General features: G+C 35.5%; 2 protein-coding genes across 4 annotated transcripts in view; one reads left to right on the top strand and one right to left on the bottom strand.

Moving 5' to 3' along the window:
* The window catches only part of PURG (purine rich element binding protein G), a 32,762-nt gene extending 11,454 nt beyond the window's left edge, over positions 1 to 21,308 (bottom strand). The window contains 2 exon segments of the mRNA XM_033104434.1: positions 19,650 to 20,522; positions 20,834 to 21,308. Coding sequence (XP_032960325.1) covers positions 19,650 to 20,516 — 867 coding nt within the window. The 5' untranslated portion in view covers positions 20,517 to 20,522; positions 20,834 to 21,308.
* A 183-nt stretch (positions 21,309 to 21,491) lies between these two features.
* Positions 21,492 to 23,954, top strand: part of WRN (WRN RecQ like helicase) — a 121,057-nt gene continuing 118,594 nt past the window's right edge. For 2 of the 3 annotated variants that reach the window (XM_033104960.1, XM_033104958.1), the window contains exon 1: positions 21,492 to 21,673. The gene's annotated coding sequence lies outside the window, so the exon portion shown is untranslated. The other variant, XM_033104959.1, reaches the window with a different exon arrangement.

Raw genomic sequence — 23,954 nt, 5'->3', positions numbered from 1 at the left:
TTACAGTGGCCCATGTGGGAATCGAACTGGATACCTTGGTGTTAAGAGCACCTCACTCTAACCAACTGAGCTAACTGGCCGCGCCTCCTTATTTATTTTCTTAATGGTGACTTTTGATGAGCAGAGATTTTTAGTTTTGATGAAGGCTAATTTGTAATTTTTTTCCATTTATAAAAGTTAGTGTTTTTGTTTCCTGTCCAAGAAATTTCTGCTTAAGCAGTTGTGTGGTTTCATATTTAACAGAAAACAGTTTCAAAGGATTATAACTAACTCAACCTCCTTCGTATACCTGAGAGTTCCTGTGGTAAAAGAAGGCTCCTTTTCAATTTTGCGTAATTTGGTTATACCTTCTAGGGAATGATATATTTTATGGGTTGGGAAAAATAATGGTGTTATTAATATTTATTAAATGCTTATTATGTGACAGAAATTTTGCTAACAGCTTCATGCATCTTAAGACATTTAATTTTCTTTAAGAGAATTCTTGTTGACTCTAGGTTCTGTGAGGGGAAGGAACAGTATCTGTTTTGTTACTGATACATCTTCTGGCCCTAGATGATGGCCCAGTACACAGTGAGGCATTAATTAGTATAAACTAAATGCTGATTGAATAAATTCCCACAATAACTCTATAAAGTTATATAATTTGCACAAGATTATACAATAAGTGACAGAATTTGGACTTGAACCCAGGACTGCCTAGCAGCAAAGTCTCTGGTCTTGACTATCCTCTACCGTGTGTTTCCTCGAAAATAAGACCTAGCCGGACCATCAGGTCTAATGCATCTTTTGGAGCAAAAATTAACATAAGATCCGGTCTTATTTTAATATAAGACCTGGTCTTATATAATACAATATAATATAATACCGGGTCTTATATTAATTTTTGCTCCAAAAGACACATTAGAGCTGATGGTCTGGCTAAGTCTTATTTTCGGGGAAACACGGTACTAAGGCCACTGAGACTTCCTGATAACTCTGGAGGGACCCAGCGCCTAAAAATACAGCAGAAATTACCGCTATTGCTTAAGAAAGTAAAGGCAATGAGTTAAAATTATTGTTGTTTTATTTCTCTCTTAGCAAAAAGCAAATGTGGAACTTCTGTAAGTTCCTTCTTGATAATCCTAGGCATATCGATCATTTTATAACTGTGGTAATTTGTGCAGATTGAGCCATTATGAAACTTTTATGGCCATAGAAATGGAGGGACAGAAAAATTCAATGTGTATGTAAGTAAGAATTTAGAGTTCAGCCTGTTAATTCCTCAGTCATGATGCTACAAAACAATGGTTAACTGGGAAGCCAGGAGCAAGGTCATTTATATAATGGAATTTCCTAGTCAACAAAGCTTTAACCATAATGCTTTAATTCTATTGAAATTGAATCCAATTGAATCTTGAATACATATAATATAGTGAGCATTGTTAAATTTTGTGGTACTCTAGAATCTTCATGGTTAACAGCTATAATTCCCTTATAATGATGTCAATGGGTTCTTGGGGTAATTTGATAAAAACTCAGAGCATCCCTTTCAAACAGGATTTTGAAAAAGCCTGCTTCCAACTTATTATGTGGTCATTTGTCTCTTGTTCATAACAGTGTAGGCAAAAAATTCTCTAGTTGATTTTTAACTGAACTTACTATGCAAATGAAGTATGTAGTTTTATCTCTTAAATTCTGTAAATAACAGTTTTTGAAGGGTCCATTTTTTTGTTTTTTGAAGGCAATGCAGGTGCCATGACAAGACTTGTGTTCACTGGTCAGGAAGGGATCCATCTATATTCTAGACATTAGGATTAAGTTCTAGAAGTTTCACTAAGATGCAAAGCCTAGGGAGTAAGATAAAATAATAGAGAGGGTCAAAGACTCAATAATTACAGGCAAAGAGGCTGAATCTAGGTTTGTGTATATTGAGGACCAATATAATGACTTGATATGCCTTCTGCAAGGGCCAAAACAGTGGATTGAGTGCAGAATTGAGCCTAAAGATGTGACCAAAACAGGAAAACATGTAGGATATCTTTCAAAAACCCATTTAAATTAGCTATAAAAACATGTTTCATTTTACTGAATTTTGATGTCAAGTTTACCATTTAAAATTTCTATAGTGTTATTAAGAAGGCTTCAATGTACAGTGGGCTCCTTATAAGCTTTGGTATTTTATTAGACTGCAAAGTGATCTATATCAAGTCATTTAACCTGCCAGGGCCAGTTTTCTTCATCTGTTAAGTGAGGCTAGTGATATCAAACTAATCTAATCTAAATCAGTATTTTTACCAGGATGAAATGAGATATAATACTATGTGAAAGAACATTGAAAATATGTGAAATTATATGTAAATTATATTTAAAATTCTATATTCTTTTTACATTTAACTGGAAAATATTTCAGAATTAATGGCCAGTTATGGAAAAACCTTCAGGACTAATGAACCTTTTGTACCAGTGACTAATTGAATTTATGCATTTTGGGCTCTTCATTGCAATGTGCCTATAGTAAAAATTATTACAACTTCTGATTTACTAACACAGTCATGGTAGAATCAGGCTTATTTTTTTGGCTGAGACTGGTGAGATGGTCATAGTTGAGAACACGGATGGATGGATTTTTGTAAATTAGACATGTGGGGAGAAAAGGAGTTTGTGAAGATACTGTATATGTGATGAAAGTGAAATAAATTTAAAGTGAGAATGAGTACAAAAGCCTAGGACAGGGAGGGCCAATATGTGATATGAAAGTCACTACTCCTTGCCTTCCTCATCCTTTCCCCAAGTCAAACCTCCATGCACACACAGAAATCACAGCAGTCTTTTATGATGAGCCTGCATGGGGCTTCACAGTCATCTCTAACCTAGAGCTCACGAAATCATTACCACTTGAATATAATAGGCACATGAGATGAAGGAGAATTATTATTTTCTTCCTAGGACATCAAAAGAGATTTGGCATGGGGAAGACAGAATTATTGTTTTAAATAATATCACTATAGCTCTCTAAATTGGCATCAATGAGATATATTTTGAGCACGATAACAGAATATAGAAAATTATACTAACAGGATAAACTGTTAAAAGGAAAATAACACACAGCATTTTATAATAGACAGTTTCAAACATACTTCCAATATATACCAACACAGTGACACAAGGCAGATAATCAGATTAATATCTGTTGAATGAAAAATGAGTGTGATTAAGCTCCAAAAGCTGCTTTGAATCAAATAATTTGTACATGGCACACTTAAAGCTAATGGCAGTGAAATATTTTATTGTATCTCTATTCCCCAGCATAGGTCCTGGCACAGAGTAGCCACTCAATATCCATTGAGTGAATAGAAGATCATTTATCTATTAAGCAAGGGAAAGAATATTTCTAAAGTAAAATTCAGGATGTGCAGGAAAAGAAAGATCTCATATTCTACCACACCTTAATTTGTGAGTCAGTCTTTGAAATAAAGTGACAAAGGTGAGACCTTAGGATTCTTTCAATGTCATGAATACTCGAAATAATAGTCCAAATAATACACAACTAAAATTGATTTGGCTTTATTAATTGTAGCACAAATATAACATTCATATTCACTTTGTCGTTATTTTGTAACAAAATTATTAAAACTAACTTGTTATTTAGAATTGAATTATTGAAAATCTAATTTAAGAATCAAGTTCTGTGTTTACCTAAGATTAATTTTTTCCAAGTGATATAAAAAAATTCCACCAAATAAAACATAGATTTTACATAGTATGTCTCAAGTGAAGCAAATCACCTTAAAGGAAGGTATTGCTTGAATCCCAGCTTGGTATGTTGTTAAATGTAACAGTTGGGTCTTTTTTAAAAAAATGAGTCAAACAATAAATGGTAAATAACAAACCAAATCGCACATAGTTACCTAATGACAAAAGGATCCTTACAAAAGGGTCCTTTAAATACTAGGAATACAGTGTAATAATGCTTGAAGAACAATAATGCAAACTAACTTTAGTTATTATAAATCAAACAGACATCCTTTACTCTAAGTAAATTTAATAATTGATAAAGTAGGTAAATAATTGTCCATAAAAGGCTCAGAAATTGGGGAATTTTCAGGTTGGCGTTCACTATATTTGATAAGGATTCCTACTGGCAAAATATTAGTGCTAGCTTGTGTTTGAGAATACAGAGGAGATGTTAAGATCTAGACAGCATGTGCCCTGAGGACTGCATGGCACTAAGTGAATTTCTGTGATTTAGGTGTGATGATAATGGTGAGCAATGAAGAAAGATCTTAAACAGTGAAGGGAGCACTGCAAAGAAAAAAAAAGTAACTATTTATTATCTTATTGAACTAAATTCACTCCAACTCTTTCACTAATTCTTTCCAACTCAAAAGTTTCTTCTTACTGAGAATTTCTAATTTTATAAGGGAAATCAAAGGAATAATGAGATTTAATTTTAAAGAATTCTCTTTGAAGGAAATATTGTCAATATGTTGCAGCAGATCATTAAAGAAAAATCTGGGCACTACAAAAAGTATGGAATTATTTTAAATTGTTCTCAATAAATTGCATTTGTCTGGAAAAAATCATAAGACTACACTGATATTGCAAATTATTAAATTCATAAAATAAAGATTCAGTTATCATCATCCAAGATTCACAATCAGAGTTTTTATGTTAATTCCAAGATAAATTAGACTTAGAAAAGGTAGATTTCTTTTACGTCAAAATCATAAGCATTATACTCATCATTGCTGGTTATTTAAATGGATATTGCTTGCTGGATTTCAGACTTTATTGACTTCTTAAAAAATTTTAATGACAGAGGAAGACAAATTTTTGAAGAAAAACTTTTGAAAAATCTAAGAGTTTTAGGAACGTTTCCTGGGTTGAGGATTTTCTTACTGCCAATGATTTTGAAAATAACATTTGAAAACACTCCATTTGCAGAAAATGCACTTTTATTTATGCCTATTTTCTCCCAAATTATGTTTCTAATTAAACTGCTTAAAGGTAAACAGTTTCATATTGTACTAAGCAATGATTTTGAAATCATTTATCAAACAATAACATTGTCAAAGTCCAGAAAAATTTCCAATCTACTACATAAATAATGCAAAAACAATCCTAGATTGTATAATATGTAGGAAAAATCTACAGAAATTCCAGGATTTACACCTAATTGCCCTGGTAACTACCCTCAAACCTTCAACAAACACAAATAAGCACAAAGTATCCCTCTGGAGTCCCCTATGTTTCATGGGGAATAAAGGGTTAGCTTTCCCTGTAAATCAGTGGAAAGCTTCCAGGATAAAATATCCTTCATTTGCAGTCACCCAAAGACTCTAAGGATCTCTTAATATAAGCACAATTGCTTTGTAATTGTAAATCTTTCTACAGGTGAGAACTACAACAGTACAGGATAACTATAAGGATTATACCTGCATAGCTAAGTGGCAATAACTCTAAACCCATTACTGATGGGGGAAGGGTTAAGCAAAGACCTTTCTTATTTAAAAGCAGTTGAGAAGTACAATGGTGGTTGCCAGGGGATGATGCAGGGGGATGGCGAATTGTTCAGTGGGCAGTTTCAGTTTTGTAAGATAAAGAAGTTCTGGAGATTGGTTGTACAAGGTGAATATACTTAACAATATAGTTAGAAATGGGTAACAATGGTTAATACAACAAGAAATGTTTAAGATGGTAAATTATGCTATGTTATTTTTTCTTTTACCACAATTTTAAAAAGCTGAACAAGAGCAGAAGAGTGAGGTATTCAGATTGATTAAGGATACTTTTTCTGCTCCTAATAAACTGTAAGTTTATATCTAAAAAAACGACTGAGAAAAGTCATTTGAGATTTAGAGGGTCAACCTGTGGGAAGGCAAAAGACAAATCACCTATGAACTTGATTCAGGCTGGAAAGGCTCAGCATGCTTTGGTGATGAAATCTGGGGAGCATGCAATCAGTGGTGACATGTCAAGTAGTTTGAATTTGAGCTTAGGAGGTGGGGGAGAAACTAGCATTCCCGGTAATCATTGCCCAGAAAGCCAGCCAAAATGGTAGTATAAAACCTTAGATTAAATATTTGGATTTCTGTATTTAGCCTCTGTGTTTACAGTGAGCCCTAGATATTACTTGTTAATAGCATAACCAAAAACTCATTACCCCAGGGTGTTATGGCTGACAGTATTAAAACTAAAAACAGTCTAGCTGGAAAAATGATATGGAAGAAAGGAAGCAAGTCTAAATCCATGACAAAGAATGGCCTCCAGACCACTTGTATCAGAAAGAGCAAGACAAAAATGGCAATTTCTGAACCCCACTTTGGACCAACCAAATCAGAATTTCCAGTGATGGGGACCAGAACCTACATTTGTAATATCTGATGTACACTACTGTTTGAGAATGACTGAACTACATTTTAAATGGAGAAACCGTTATCATTTTAATGGTGGTTAGAACTCATCATAGAGGCAAATATAGAGTTTAATGCTTAAGGGTATTCTTAATGACATCATCATGGCCAAGATCCTTTGAGTTCCTTAGTGGCACACTGAAGATTCTTTGCTGTTTTAAAGGAGGGACTACTGGATTAAAGCAATCTCTTTGAAGTAATATTAGAAGAGACATATTCTTAGGTGAGTTTAATGGTAGTTTGTGCTGCAAGAGTCAGCTGTCTGGCTAAGCCTGAAATTTTTAGAGAACTTTCATAGCTCTAAAGCAGGGATAACAAATAACAAATATTTGACATAAATGCTGGTCTTTCCTTCTAGGTGCAGATTTCAAATTCTCAACATAGCACTTTAGGGTAGCCAATAATTGTAGTAACAAGATAAAACCAATTTGTCATTACTTCTCCAAGGGCAGGGAAGGGGTGGGACAAGGACTGGGCCCTCTTTATAATTTTACACACACACACATACACACACATGTAATATTTGTGCACAGTAAAATTTACTTAGCTAAATATTTAGAAATGTGTAATACAGATATAGTTTATAGACTTTGGTGTAATACATTTCAACTTAGCTCTCCAAAAAGTATTAGTATTTGTTCACTTGAAATTTGGAAATGTTACAGCATCACCCACCAGAAAGCACAGATGACTGGAAGAAGTAATAAGAAAAAGTGGACCCTGCAAATGAGAACTGAGTTTCATATTGGTTCATACTAGATCCCTGAATTTATTATTGCCACAGCTACCCTTCTGCCCTTTATTATGCATTGAAACTCTCCAGGAGAGAATCATGAATATTATTTGCGGCAATAATCAACTTACTTGGAAACTTATTCTCTTACACAAAAAATTTAAGATGAAATTAGCAAACTTTTTTTTATCATAAGTTAAATTAGTAGAGTAAAAAAACGGAGAATGAAAATATTTTATTGCTTCAATCTTTAACTAGAATTTAATCTGGATTTTTATAAACTTTATTTGATAATATCCAATAATTTGGTTTTCCTATTTACTGTACTATCGCTTATATCTTTCCAAATAAACCTGTAGCAGGTACTTTTGAAATAGCAATATAAATACTAAATTTATTCTTTCATATAATTGTTTCTGAAAAAAACGATTAAAAGCGAACATTTTCTTATAAAAATTATAAAAGCTAGACTTAGTTTTGCAGGGCAAATTTCATAAAACCTATCTTAACTATTTAATTAGTAAAACTCATGAAATTTTGAAAACTGTTTCTTATGTTGTTTTGCAATAACAAGGGTTGGGAGGAAATAAGTTTTTTCTTAATATGTTTTCGGAATAATACTAGAAAACTTGAAATCACACTTCTTAATTCAATCCTGTAAATTAACAGAGGACCTGAAATCAAAAGTTCCAAATATTATTCCCCAAAATTCTGTCTCTCAGAGTTGAAAAAAATCTTCAAGGTAATAAAAATCAATCTTTTTTTCTGATTTATTAATTTGCTGTATGCATCCTACTTTAAGAGCATGTTTTAGTCTCTGCCTTAAGTAATTCCAGTAACAGGGAGGTAACACTACTTCTTGAAGTGAGCCCTCATGTTGAGTTGAAATCTTTAAATTTCTATTCTGTCTGAAGCCTACTCAGTTTATAATTCTAAGACTTAAATGTTTTTAAAATCTAAAATTTAAACTGTAGCTATAATACAGACAGGACAGAGAATTAAAAAAAGTTACACTACGTATAATGATCCTGATTTTTTATGTCAGCAGTTAATCTTTTTACAATTAGGAATTCATTCACTGTTTTGGAACACTAATCATCAAAGGGGTAGTAATTGCAAAAAGAAGTTCATGAACTCACAGAACGGCCAAATATCTATAAATAAATAATTTAGTATTTCTGATAGGATGTGACTTACTAGAATGACAGCTATTAAGAAGTTATGTATAGTCATATGTATTAACTGTGTAAATGTATATATAAAATACGGTTTTCTTAATTTTGATTAACACATCAATTACAGAATGTGTATAGGCTGGTAAACATAAATTATTTTTAAATGTTAGTTACATTTTCAAGTAATATGCTCAATGTGTGTCCCAGGTGAAGTATTTCTAAATTTAAATCAATGGGTCCAATTGTTAATTTTTTAAAAGTACCATAAATACACTATAGTATACATATGGTTCCTCTATCCTACACATATAGATAGGACACAGGAAGGTGGTAAAAATATAGCTTTTTAAAGAGATTAGTATATTTCTTACCACATATATCTTAAGAGATAATCATTGTAAGCTTTAGCCTTTATTTTGTTTACTTAGCCTATTTTAGTAATTATGAACCATTTGAGCTACTTGACATACACAAAATTATGTCACTAAACCAATTCTACCTTCTCCTACGTCCTAATATTTAATATTCACTAAAACTTGTATTAATAATTCTTGAGTACAAATTATTCACTTTCTTTTACTAAGATTTATACATCAGAGTTATTTAAAAAATTACAATATGCTTCAGTCTCCATAAACCATGTTTCCCCGAAAATAAGACCTAGCAGATCATCGGCTCTAATGCATCTTTTGGAGCAAAAATTAACATAAGGCCTGGTCTTATTTTACCATAATATAAGACCCGGTCTTATTTTACCATAATACAAGACCTGGTCTTATTTTACTATACTATAAGACCCGGTCTTACGAGACCGGGTCTTATATTAATTTTTGCTCCAAAAGATGCATTAAAGCTGATGATCCGGCTAGGTCTTATTTTCGGGGAAACAGGGAATTTGAAAGCTAAGCTTTTCATACATGCATTCATAATTGTTCATTTCTATCAGAATTATCTCAAGACAGCTGTCAAAAATTAGAGGGAACTAAGAAAAGTTACTAAATGTAGTGAAAGGACAAAAAGGGAATAAGTTTTATCCAAACTCTAGTCAATTTATAAAAAATGTTGCTTGTTTTAAGATTTGTAAACTTCTCAAGGCAGAATGAGTAGCACCAAGTCTTTCTTTCTACCAAGATGCTACAATTGTTTTGACCAAGTTTTTCCTTCACTGTCTTTTATAGCTAAGGTAAAAAGCACATCAACTTACATATAACACTGGTTCTCAAAGTATGGTCCCCAGATCAGTTCACCTGGGAAACTGTCAGAAATGCAAATTTTTAGTCCTCTCCTCAATCCGCTCCCCCCAGACCTAAGGAACAAAAACTCTGGAGGTGGGGGCCAGCAATCTGTGGTTTAACAAAGCATCTTGGTGATTTTAATCACACTAATGTTTGAAAAACACTAGCCTAGAGCAATGGAGAAAAATGTCTACCTGTAAATAGGACAGTCATCTCAGTTTATCCTCCTGGAGTTAAAGAAGAGGACACTTAGCAATTAAATATGAAAATGAATGATGTAGGAAGAGTAAGATGGCAGGAAAAAGTGGCAAAAAAACAACATAACTCACTAATATAGATAAAAATTTCCAACTGATTTAACCAGTTATTTTGGGTTTATGAAAATGAGATTGCAGACACAAAGTAAGGAGTAATTTGTCTCCTTTCTGGTCTTAAGGGTAGAATTGGGATGACCCATCTACATTTTCCTCTGATACCTTTTAAAAATTATTGACATTTGTTTGAAATAGAGGTTCAACCTGTAAACTATACTTAAGATCAAATAAATTGTATTATTAGCACTACATTTTAACCACCTAGATGAAGTCTGATATAAAAGCAAAGGTCTCTTGGATCTAGCTTCATATATAGGGAGCAGTTGTGGATAAAATAATTCCCAGTCATTTGACACAGATTTATTTATAGTGGTGTTTGGAGGTAGATTGTGCTGTATTAGTTAGGGGGCTAACTTTCAGAGTAAGTCTCAAAGGCAGTGTAGTCTGAATGAGCACAATCTTTGGTTCAAATATATTAGTTCAAATATATTAGTTCTGAAATATCAAACCAGTGTCTAAATCTCTGGAAAATTATATTAAAATGGAAATGATAATAGGGCTATTATGAGGATTAGAAATAATAGATATAACGGTTCTAGTATATGGTAGGTATTCAATATGTAATGGTTATTAGTACTATTACTCTTTGACTCTTCCTTTTGTTACCACCTTCTCTTTAAAAATGGTCATGGTGCAATTTTCCTAACGGCTTAATTCATTTCTGAAATTACCTATCAATCATGTTAGTCAAAATATTTTCTGAAGATCCACTGTATATTGAAAAGTTGGAGTAACTGTCCTTTTAGTCCATATCATCCCAAGTGAAATGTCTCCTATTCATCCTAGAATGTTATACAGAAATATGGTGTAAGTGTGGAGATTAGTTGAGTGAAGTGATAGCCTTTCTTTCTTAGAGTCTATAGACCTAGTTCATAGGGCAGTTTCTCAATTTTCAAAAGAGCAGCTTTAGTCTTTATTGTGTTTCAACTGTCATCTGAACAAATAAATAGGATGCAGTGGGGCCATGGTCATCGTGGGAGAAATTATAGTGTTCTTACCCAATTCCAACAGTACGGAAGGGAGGAAAAGAAGAGAAGAAATGAACAAAATACACGTGTATATGACTTCAAAAGACACTTTGGTTACTTTTAAACACTATCTTTGATAAACAAATAGGCACTAAAAAGAGACATGTAAGGAGAAAGGTGTCACTTTTTTAATCCTCAATTGACAGTGGTGGCGGCGGACTAGGGTGCCTAAATAAATGCCACTAAGATAAAAACCGTGTGTGTGCTTCTTCTTTTACTCTCCAATCATCAACCTCTGCAGTTTCTCAAGGCTAAAAACAAATGAACCCATTATGATGTTTTATCTTTGGACACCCTACTACTTATAGGTCCTCTAAAGCAGAACCATACTTTTCACAGTTAAGTGTCCTTCCTGATTTTCTTTGTTAGATGTCACTATTTGTTACATAGGATGTTCAATAGGACCAAGGAAATAGAGATGGAAAGCAGAACTTGATTGTCAGGGACCACTGCAATGATAGTTGCAGTGTGTTATTGTGTTATTTAGCAATGTGACTTAGGGTTATTTCAGGAACAATGGCATTTCAAGCAGTGATGTTAATTTTTAAAATCTTTTGCCATGCAGAATATAAAAAATGCTTACAGAATGTGTAGAAACAAGGGATGCTTCCAGAGAATGAGACCTCATATAGGTAATAAAAATATTTCTTTAAAAAAATTAAACCATAGGATAGTTAGGTAGTTAGTATACAACAATTTGGTCTTAAAAAGGACTAGGAACAAAATTTTATTTTGTGAGGCTAAAGAGATACATACATGTTATAAAACTGACACTTCTGTATGTTCCTTTGGTTATTTTCACAGGTTGCTGCATTATTATAGTTGTTTTTAATATAAAGAGAGAATCTCTTACTCACATTTTCCAATTCTGGTACTTTCTATTTTTTTTTTCTTACACACTCCATTGATAGAGAATTTAAAAAGTTCAGAATAGGAGGCAACCTTAGCTTCTGGCACAATCTTGTTCGTTTTTCATATAAGGAAGCCATACAACAGAAGTTAAATGATTTGCTCAGGGTCAGGCTATACCTTGGCAGAATTAGGTCTTATTCTTTCTCAAATGTTCTTTTAAAGGTTAAATAAACAGGGATTGAGTTTTGAGAATGACTTAGTTCTCTCATTTCCTTTAGATTGATTTTTGTTACAGGCAAGCAAAATAATCAACCACTACCATTCTCTTCTCTCTTTCTTCTTTTATATTACCTACCTCTAGGCAATAACTTCATCAAATCCACAACAAATAACAAATAATATCCTGAAGAAGAGTATTATCCTACAGAACCATTTTCTCTGAGAAAAATAAAATACTAAATGTTTCTGAATATAGTACTTTCAGATAAAAGAAATTCTGACTTTAATCACATCAAATATCGTAATCAGATTTATACCATTATTTTGGTAATAACAAAACCCAACAACTCTTGCCCCCCCCAATCATACCTTTTGAGCAACTCTAACTTTCAAATACTATGAACACTTTTCTTAGGGATTACTTCCCCTTTTCTTTACCCCTGATACTTTCTAGCGGGTACTATGAAAACAATGAAAACTTTGAATAGAATAACTTACAGAAACCAAGTATAAGGGGGTAGAATGGGAGGACAGACAACTCCTATTCAATCTTAGAAAAGTCAACAACATTCAAGAAACCGTATATTCCATTTAAGTCAGTATTTTCTTCATATTCACATCACAAACTAAATTCGCCATAGCAGCATAATTCATAAGTTTTTATTTACTTAGGTATATGCCATTGGCCCCAGTAAGAATAAGCAACTTCTCACAAGGGATATTCAAAAGAAGGTAAAGTTTGGAAAACAATTTACCACAGAGCAGCAACACGGGACACTCCTTGAGTAAGTACGGGTAATCGTTACTTTTTTTAGACCAGATTTAAGAAAAATTCATTCTTGAAAGTGAATTTACCTTCCTTTTGACCCTTCTCTTTAAATAAGGAACAACACATATAAACCGTTTTAAGCTTAAACAAGTAAAATACCTAGAGATCTTTCCCAATGTTGTATATTCTGCAAAGGATAATTACTTGTCATTAAAATAAGTCAACTCTTATGCTTTAAAAACATGTTAAAGAGCATCCTGTCTTCTAACAACACCTCATTTTACAAACAGAAAATCATGCCACCAATTATGTAGATATGATTCTAAAGTTTAAACCAATGCTTTCATTTTTAAACCTTTTAGTATTTTCATAAAATTTACAGATACCAATCCATTAAAAAATTCTTTCTCAACCCACATATGCTTTAAGATATTCTTAATAGTATTGGATCTTTTACTCTGGTTGATTTAATTTATAACTAGATAGTATCCTTCTGGGTTCAAGTATGGGACCTTCAATTTTTCAGATAATTCTTCTTGATGGTCATTAGAAAAGTGAACTTAAATGCTCCCTTGATGTGAATAAAAAGAGAATTAAATTTTTTTGGGGGGGTTGGGGGAAGGCTGGGGAACTATTAAAGCAGCTTTGTTTACATTTTCAGGAATAGTAATTTTGCTAACTTCATGTTTAAACAATTATATTTGCTAGAATGGAGATGGTTTAGTTGTACGTGTAACCCCATAGCCCTAAAGTTTTTACTTTTTCTGCAAATCATCGTATCTTCCGGTCCCAAGGACATCTCACAGACTCTGGGTCCTTCAATGGGGAATCAATGCTTTAAAAAAATCAGAACTAGTTTTATTCCTTTGTTTAGTCTTGGATTTGACTAATTTGCTAAACTAATTATTCATTAATAAACTTCTCCCTTCTCATCATAAAAATGAATAGGTTATTCATTAATAACCTATACCCTTCTCATCATAAAAATAAAATCTCATGTTAATAAATCAAAATATTTCAACAGTCATTACTTTTGCTATAGTTCTAGTACTTGATTGCTCTTATGACGTGTTCGCTTTTTTCTTAAAAAATAAGATAACAGTAACAGAATCAATAAAAATTGACTAGAAGTAATAATTTACTAAAGCTTTTAAATATGGGTGTTTTTTTATTAGAGAACAGAGTTAATCTAAAATAACACTTGGCTAAGTAATGTAATATTCTGTCAGTCCTGAACTGTATTATTCAGGAAAAAGACCAATACTTTATTTTGAGGGAACAAAGAGAAGAAGATAGGAAGATGAGGTGGTTAGGGATAGGGAAGGTAAATTAAATATTTATAGATATTAAAATATATACATACAATATTTGCATTTTTAAGGAAATACCAATGGAATTCATTCAAAATTTCCTTGAGGTTCCCTCGGTGTAATAATATAGTTTAAATTAAAAGCTATGTTAACTAGATCAAGTATGGTATCTAAGTAAAAGGGAAAAAAATTCACTTGGAATAACAGATCTAAAACTGATATTACTGGTATAGGATAGTGTATATGGTATGTTTTAATTTGTATGTTTAAAAGGAATATATATACATACACATATGCTTGTATATGCATAGAAACTCTAGAAAGATACACAAGAAATTGGTAACATTGGTCAGTGCTTTTTACTTTCTACCCATCTGTAGCATGTATATTTTGTTTTCCCCATTCAAAAATATTGATTAAAAACTCACTACTAAAATAAATTTAAATCACTTAAAAAGTTATGTCAAATTAAGAAAAAAGACTTTTTTTACATCATACAAAAAATATACTAGCACATATATTGTTTTCCTAAGATCCACATAAATTTGGGTACATTTACTTTATGACAGAGTAACTGTAATCTGAAGACTCAATTTTCACATGACATTAAGTAGTGAAAAACACATTTTCCCTGTACCTCACTGCTACAACATTGTGGACTATGGATTGTCTCAACAGCATGCTAATATAACTTACTCTCTCTCTCTGACGGGCTAGCAATTAGATACTATTTCTCTACGAAACTCAAGAAATCTTTAAGGAAACTTCAGAAAGATTTTAAGAATCTTATTTGGCAGTGATAAGTATTATACCTGTATTATTCTGTTGGCATAGAATCAATTTTAACTTCTCTTTGTGGTTTACTTTGGATTTTATCCTGCCAAAGATGTTTGGTTTTTTGGTAAAGACAGACTTCAAACTATGTGGTGACCAAGCAAAGCCCTTATATAAAGTTTGGAATCGGATTTTTATAAATAGTTCCAATGAAAGACATTTGGGAATAAGCAAGAAAAGAAATTTTACACTTACAAAAAAATTTTCAGGACACCACTTAAAAATTCAAAATAAGTCCTACCCACTTAATTATTAAAATAAACCATAAAACAAAATGGCAATACATACATCAATGGTAGCTGCTTATTAAAAATGAGTGTCTGAGGGCATATTCCAATTTCATCCTCTTCAAATTATGCAGCTCAGATAAATGTTTATTTTACTGAAAATATGTGCAAAATTACAATATAAATACATGATTATATTGAGATGACTATAATGTATTCGTATCCATAGGTATAAAATGAATGCAGTAAATATAGCATACTCTCCATGAATTATTAGTACACAGTGTTTCTTAGTAAAGTACATACAACCTATTATTAAACAACATTATCTAGTTTTGAAATGTACATCCTAGGAAGTTTTTAGGATGGAAGGATACACTAAATCCCCCAATATACCCTTTTTGGTCGGTGAAAGTTCTTCTTAAAATTTTGAAATAGTATCATATTTATCTTACCAACTATTCTTAGGCTTTTTGAATTTCCTCAATTTGAAACTTTATTTCTTTACTCTGGGTATTTTCTTAATGACACTATATCAGTCAACCATATTTTTAATTCTAATACAGTATCATGTACTGTCTTTTCATTAAGCACATATGAACAATGAAACAGAATCATTAAAAAATTTTTTGTCAGCACAAATTGTCAAAATTAACATTCAGGGTATTATGGGGCGTCTCAATTAGATACAGTTTCAACTTTAATATTAATCGGGGCTAGACTGTTTTTTTAATTGATTCTAGTCCTTAAAAATACAAATGTGAACTCTACTTTAAAATTATTTGTTAAGTGTATTGGGAATTGTTTCAAAAGCATTGTCTACCCTGCTCCATTACACTGATTTAATGGAAACGTTTTACTACAGCAGTTCCAACACAAACATATGCATGCAAGAGATCACCCTATAGATTCTAACTACGTAGTTATTGAAACACATCCCACCTGTCAAGTGGCATAAATGTACATCTTTTATATACAAAAGGTAAAGTGCATTATTAAATTAGTGAACTGACAGATTGTCTGCCTGGACCATATAGCTTTCAAATAGACAAATGTGAAATTCTCCCATTAGAACCAATTACTTCAAGAGGTTCCAACTAGCTTTTCCACCCTGTCATTTATTTTTTGGCCATGCTCTTTAGTGCAAATAAGCTTGTGTTTGACTCAAGTTTAAGGGACATGGCAATTTGGGGCTTTAACAAGAAAAATTATAAAATGTGGCAGAACGTTAATACTTTTATAATACATTGCGACTTTTGCATATAAGCAACAGATTAGTGCTGCTTTCAATTGCTAGGAGCACACTGCCAACTATTATGAGGAACCCGTTTCCAAATTTCATACTATTAGCTTATATTATTACAGTTTGAGTCTGTACCACATTATGCTTGGATTATTATGTGCAAAACATCATCAGTGTTTTAGAATTATACAGTGAACTAGTAATTTTGGTTACTAACGTTAATGCTCATTTCTGACTGCTAACATCCGGATGCCTTAAGAGTTTAATGTCTTCAAGGCAGGGATCCTATTATTTTGAAGAATACCATGTACACTTGCAGCTTCACTTATGTCACAAATGACAATAAATAAAATGTATATTGCACAGATAAGAATAGTAGCTTATTTTATAAGATACATGGCAATACGTGTCCTAATACCAGAGTTTTTAACTGGATCTTATTTGATTATGGCTAGTGAATGATTGGGAATTTAAGTATCGAAAAATCATAGCATCATTTCACTTTTCAAGGAATACATTAACTATGAAAACATGAAACAAAGGACTGGTAGAAGGCTTAATGATTCTAAAGTATAGTCAATTGCCGGCATATACGGTATATACGGTATATATGCATCTACTCAATCTATAGCTTTGAGATGGTAAAAACTTTGAAGTACACATACAATGTGGAAAATTTGGCTGCTTAACTAATTCTTTACTTAAATTAATTAATGCAAAATTAAACTAATAATATTTATATACAATGAATTAAAGATATTTAAGTCTGACATAGTATTGCATGTATATGTATATATATATATAACAGACATATATACATACACATTTATATATATGTATATATATGTATATATACATATATATACATATATATATATATATATAGACACACACACTCAAATCTTATCAGACTAATAACCAAAAAAATCATTTAGACTTAACGGATATAAATATTTTAGAAGGGAAGGATTTAAGAGAGCGTATATAGTCACAGCAATAGTGATAGGAACACTCAAATACTGGAATATTCACAGCTCCAGTTTGCCAAAATCTGACAGGTTGATTATTATTAATAGGCACTATGATGGGCAGCAATAACAATCAGTAGTACAGTAATTCAAGTGCACACCACTCCTTCATATACCAAAAACTACTCTTATCAAGCCTATGATAGTTATTTTACAGTTAGGACGGTTTAAAAATCCTTGCTACTTTTAGAGTCTCAACACCCACCATGTGCTATTAACTCTAGTTACTAACATTATCTTCTAACCTTTAATTGTTCCATAGTGATCCAGATGGTCCACAATTATAATGAACTAATGACATTCCTTCATAGTACTTGAGGAAACGTGAAATACAATCTGCAAACCAGCACCAGCATATATGTCTGGGTTACTGATTGCTTGTTTTTAAGTAACATAAACCAGTGAAATTAATTTTCTTAATTCATATCATAAAGTTTTCTTAGTGACTTTACTTAAATATATTTGGGGAGAAACTTCTGGAGGAAAAAAACTATTAAAATAGTTTTGAATTACCTATAGCGTATAAAAGAAGAGCTATATTCTGATCTCAATCCATGCAGCCAGCTCTCATCAATGAGAGCTATATTTGGGGCTTGAAATCAGTGTCTGGCTCTTAAACATGATTATATGGACTTATTGTGTGGGAGGGGAATAAAGCCAAGATAAAAGACAGTAATTTCTTTCAGAATAAAATGTAGCTCAACAGATAAAAATTCAGTTAGTTAATACAGGGTGGGTTGGTACACATATACACTATATCCACTTGTTTAAAAAATTGCTTAGGTGTTGAAAAATTGCTGTGGCACTTCCTGGAAAGTAATTTTTAATACAGGTAAATGGGTGAGTCTTGTGTAAAGTAAACCTTTTTAAGTATTATAAAGAGCACCATGGAAAATGTCTGAATTTTCCTTTTAAATACGTTTATAACCAATCTTCAAATATATTTTTCTCAGACTGAAAATTTATATTATGAATGCTTTTTTTGAGAAAACCTTTTTTTCCTGGAATTAAAACACCTGTAAAAGTCAGGTTTATACTGGAAGTGTTGACACAGTTTTAAGGGTAGAAATTGCAAAAGTGTTATTAAAATATATTATTACAGATACATTTTTATATCAGTTAACTGGTGCACCAACCCCTCTGAAATAGTGTTAAAGAAGAAGCATAAAATATAACACCTTGAGTCCATGATATATTTTGGGAAAAAACCTCTCACAACCTTCAAATTAGCAAGAAAAGCTAAAACATCAAGATTTCCATAGCAAAGCCATAGGATGAAGCCTCCCACTCAATAGTGACATAAAAGTAATTCCTGAAACTTTGGAGTGAATAAAATATAAGATACAATAAACAGAGGTAAAGATGGGATTGTACTAGTTTAGAATAACCAATTAAAACTTTCCCATGGCTTTGATATGGCAACTATAAACTGTAGGGTTACCACAAAATTTGAAATTATAGAATACTATAGTAACTCTAAGGTTTGAGTCTTAAATGGTACCTTCTAATATTCAGTTATCCAACGGACAATCAATACATTTCTACTTGTACTTTTATAAATATATTTATACTATTTTTGAGGTCAATTTCTGTTTCTGTGGTAACTGTCCTACAGGTAAGCTTAGCAGCTTTTAATGAAGTAGGGATGGAATACTTTTTTTGGGAAATTGTTAAATAGTAATTCACACTTCCACATTAAGTATATGTATCTTTTTTTCAGGATTATGTCATAGTGCAATGTAAATCTTAGTTATGGTATTTAGAAGGTCAGAATATCACATTTTGTGCTGATTTGCATACTTCAATAGTCTGGAGCAGATGAAGCAGCTAAACTATTTAGCTCTGGGAAGGTTGGAATTCCTGTAAGAATTATAGTGTTGTATGCAGTAACATAACATGAGAATCAGACTCCTTGAAGTATAAACTACTAGAGGTATCACTAATAACAAAGGGCCAAAAAAGAGGAAAAACTTCTTCAAATGACTATGGATCAGTACGTTAGCCAATTTATGATTTTAAATTTTGCCTGATGGAGTTCAATTTCACTCTAGTCGAGGCATTCTTGTTCTTCACCACTGGCCCTTCTGCCATCCATTCTCTTTTCTTTATGGCTGTTGCAAATTTTCCTCATCTCTTCTTCATACTTGATAAAATTCTCCCCAAACCTTGTCCAAGCTTTGAATGGAACAGTAATAGTATTACGGTAAGGTGGCCTCACTTCACTTACCTTCAGGAAAATTCCATATTTATTAGAGCCCACATCAAAGTAGAACCTTTTATTGTCCACTCTGAAAGAAGTCCCCTCTGGGAGTTCAAGTGGGTCATCGTCTCCACCTCTTCGTTCTTCTATGTCCCCTTCGCCATAGTCTTCAATTAGCTGAACCAAGGCATCACGAAACTCAATCATTCCTTGTGCTGGGAGGACAATAGTCTGTTCTTGGCCCAAACTATGGCCAAAATAACCTATCATGCCAGTCCCCCGCATCATGGTTTGTCTAATCCTTAGGAAGCGACCCCGCTGATTTTCCTTTAGGTCTAGATAATATTTCCTATTGTCCCTCTCTATGTAGTCGGTTTTAAGGACACTGTGAGGGTGCTCCTCGGACCCCACCGACACTGGTGGGGAGGGTGCAGAGTGCTTCTGTCTTCTCCTGGAGCCTTGTTCCTTGCAGTGGCCGTGCTCTTGCCGGTGGCCTTTCAGGCCCAGGTGGGCATAATGCTCGATGAAGTCCCCTAGACAGTCCTTCAGCTCCGCTGCCACTGACAGGGAGAGGGTCAGTTTACTCTTTCTGATATTGTCCTGCCGGCCTCTCCCTATCCAGACTTCGGCTATCTTTAGGAACCGGCCCCGGGAGCTTTGCTTCACGTCTAGGTAAAACCTCTTTTTCTGGATGTCCACTCGTTTGGAGGCCAGCTCCTGGATTTCGGCTGCGCCCCCAGGCTGATTAGGGGTGGCTGAAGCCACGTAGTGGGGGTAGTGGGAGTGCTGGGCCTGGGGATAGAGTCTACTCTTGCTTAGGCCAGAGCCCCCTACATTCTTGCCGCCGCGGCCGCGGCCGCCGCCGCCGCCTCCCCTTCGCCTGGCTCTTTCCATCTTCAGCTGCAAGTGACAAACAGACACACGGGGTGGGGTGGGGGAGGGGTGTTGAGAACAATCGCAGACGCCCCTCGGCCTGCGCTGCCCCCGCCTCCGCCTGGGACCCCCACACTGGGTTCCGCTCCCACGGCGCCGGCCACCCCAGCGCAGAGCTCCGGCCCCTACCGGACGGTCGGCGGCGACGGGCGGCATACCCAGTTCTGCACCGCGCACACAGCATCCCTTCGCCGCCCCTGGCCTCCCGCTCCCGCTCGCCGCCTGGCCGCCCGCCTCGGGCTCGGCAGCCCCGGGGTCCCCAGCCAGCAGACACTCACATCAGCGTTGCCATCACCGCAGCCACCGATGCCCTTCACGACCGCCGCCGCCGCCAGCGCTCGGCCCCTCTGCTGCAGCCGCCGCAGCCGCCGCCCCCCTCCTGCTTCCCCGCCGCCGCCGATCGCACCACCTCCCGCCGGAGCAGCCGGGCAGGGGCATTGCCTGCGGCGCCCACCGCCGCCGCCCCTCCTGCGGCCGCTGCGGGGGCCGCCGTCTCTCTTCCGGCACTAGCCCGACACCCGCCAGGGAGGGGAGGAGAGGAGTGGGGAGGGTGGCGGGCAGTGGACCCCGCCTCCTCTAGCACAACCCGCTGAATGGAAGAGGGGATATCGCGTTCTCTCTCGGGGTGCGCCCTGATCGAAGCCCAGCGCGTGGGGATGGAGCGTGAGTGCGAGGTGACCCGACAGGTGTGAAGATGGGAATAAGGACCCCGGTGGCGAGAGTGTTCTGACTTCTCCAGGTTCCGCCGGGAAGTAGGACTCTCGGCCCACCGGCAACCGCACAGAGACTACACTTCCCAGAGACTACACTTCCCAGAGTGCTCAGCAGCAGCGAGAGTTTCTGCGCATGCGCACATCTCAGTCAGCTGGGCTGTCTTGGGAGGGCTGAAACGGGGCGGAGCGGAGGATGGGGCGGGACGGAAGGGGTAGGACAAGGTAGTCTCCCTTAGCTGATGTGTACTGTGTGCGCCGTGACGCTCCAGCGTGCATTCTGCAGAGCGGGAATAAAGCCTGTTGAATTGGTGTCTAGCCTGGATTTCTGGGTTCCAGGCCCTGGTGTTGTGGCGCTCCATGTCATCCAGCTGAAGGAGAAGATCCGTTGAGCTGGCTCTTCTCAGGGTAACGTGTCCTCCCAACTCCTGCTTCCGCCAGCTCCAGACCCTGGGCTATCACTCTAGCCTTCTCCGACCTTGGAGGTGCTCAGTTCCGCAGAGCAAGCCTTGGGCTGTGTGTGAGGGATTCCTTAGAAACGGACATCTTCCTTCTCCTTTCCACCTCCGAAGCACCCAGGAAAAGGAATCCTGACCGCTTGCAGGCCTTCTCAGAGCTGTCAGTCAAAAAGTGTGTTTTCTCATCCCTCCTGTCCCCAGCTTGTGCCTTTCATGTGGTCTTAGGATTCTTTCCTTTCCATAAGGCCTTTACTGCTGCAGAACTTGAGCCACTCCATGTTTACACACAAAGTCGAGGGAGATAACCAGATACGCGTAATTTAACAAATTATGTTGGATTTCTTGAGTTCAAGTCAGTCCTTAATTTTTTTGTTTTGTTTTCTGGCTGAATCTGAGTTGTTTTCTGGATAGCTTTGAGTATGTAAAAAATACTACTCCCCGTGGAAGAGGGTAATAAAATCCTTAGGATGCCAATTTAGCAGTCTTTTAAGTCAGGGTACTTTTTTGTATATTAACTTTTAGGGAGTTGAAAGTCGGGTGGGTAGGAGAGTTCAGATTTGATGTCACTGAATAGAAGAGTGGTCTAGGCTGTTTACATAAATTTGGAAGTCGTCTGTGTGCCATAGATAATTTTAAAGTCATCAGACTGGATGTGATCTCCAAGGGAGTGAATGTAGATGGAAAAGAGAATGAACAAGTCTGAGGCCAGAATCTGGAATGCTGTCATGTTTAGAGTTTGGAGAGGTAAGGAAGTACCAGCAGATGGTACTGAGAAGGAATTCTTATTGATGTAGTTGGAGAATCAAGAATTGTCGCAGAAGCCCAATAAAGTGTTTCACGAAGGTGGGTATGATTAATTGTGTCATATGCTGCTGGTACATTGAGCCAGATGAGTACTGAGACTTGACTAGGATTTGGCAACATGAAGATCTTTGGTGACCTTGATATGAGCCCTTCTGGTGGGATGGAGCAGATACAGTGGGTTTAAGAGACAATGGAGGAAGTGGAAATGGAGATGCTAGTTTCCAATGGATGACTCGTTTGAGTAGTTTTTCAATAAAGGAGACGAATGGAGCAGTTAACCAAGAATCAAATTTTTTTTTTTTTTTTTTTTTTTTAAGATTGCAGAAATTGCAGTATGCTTATATACTGATGGGGCTTTGGGACTTTTCTGATAGACTAGTAGAGAGCGGAAACATTGAGTAGATAAGAGGGTATGGAATCTAGTGTACACATAGAGGGGCTGGATTTAGGAGCACAGTTAGCTTATGGGGAATATATATACTTGTACATCTCTATATTTGTCTTATTCATCCTCGCGTCATAATAGCATGGGCCAATTCTTAGTTCCTTATTGATATATACAGTTGGCAAGTGGCAGACTTAGGAGAGTCAACGGTATAGTTCTAGTTCAAGTCTGAAGGCCTGAGAACCGGGAGAACTGATGGTATATATTTCAGTCTAAGTTTGAGTTTGAAGGCAAGAGAAGACTAATGTCATAGCTTGAAGACTGTCAGAGTGAATTCTCCCTTTACTCATCCTTTTTGTTCTATTTACATCTTCAACAGAAGGGGAGGACAGTCTGCTTTACTTAGTTTACTGATTTCAGTGTTAATGTCATCCGGAAACAGCCTCACAGACACACCCAGAATAATGTTTAGCTAAATATCTGAGCACTACGTGGCCTAGTCAAGTTGACACTATAAAATTAACCATCACAGTAGAGTATATGGGCATAGATGCAAGTATGTAAATAAACATCAGAGTAGGAGCTTGTGTAAGTTCTTTTTTGATTGCTTAAGTGAAATCTGAAGCAAAGTCCTAGGCTTAAAGTGAGGAGGACGGAGGAGATATGATAGATTTAAGTAGAGAGGAGAAGGTATGAAATAGAAGGGGAAGATAGTAAATAATTAGTGAAAAGTTGTAGAATTGCTAGGAAAACTAAGGGCCCACTTGAGGTAGGTGGTCAAAATTTAAAATGACACCAGTCAACATTGGTTGTGTTTTTCACCTGCTGCATTCATTCAGCTGCATAGTTATAGGCACTGAGTAAGCAGATAATTTGTTTTTATTCAGGGTTAGAGTTTTGCTAGGAGAAAATAATGAAGCCAGCGGTGGGCAATGAAGCTAAGAGAGTATGCAAGGAAGTAGTTAAAACTTTGTAATTTAAACTGGTTAAGGAGGAAGTAAGGACTACCCGGGGGTGAGGCAAGTGAAAAGGTAGTAGGATC

The sequence above is a fragment of the Rhinolophus ferrumequinum genome, chromosome 4 (assembly GCF_004115265.2).
Source record: "Rhinolophus ferrumequinum isolate MPI-CBG mRhiFer1 chromosome 4, mRhiFer1_v1.p, whole genome shotgun sequence".
NCBI classification, from domain to species: Eukaryota; Metazoa; Chordata; class Mammalia; order Chiroptera; family Rhinolophidae; genus Rhinolophus; species Rhinolophus ferrumequinum.
Note: the sequence above shows the minus strand (reverse complement) of the source record. Positions and strands in the feature narration are given on the sequence as shown.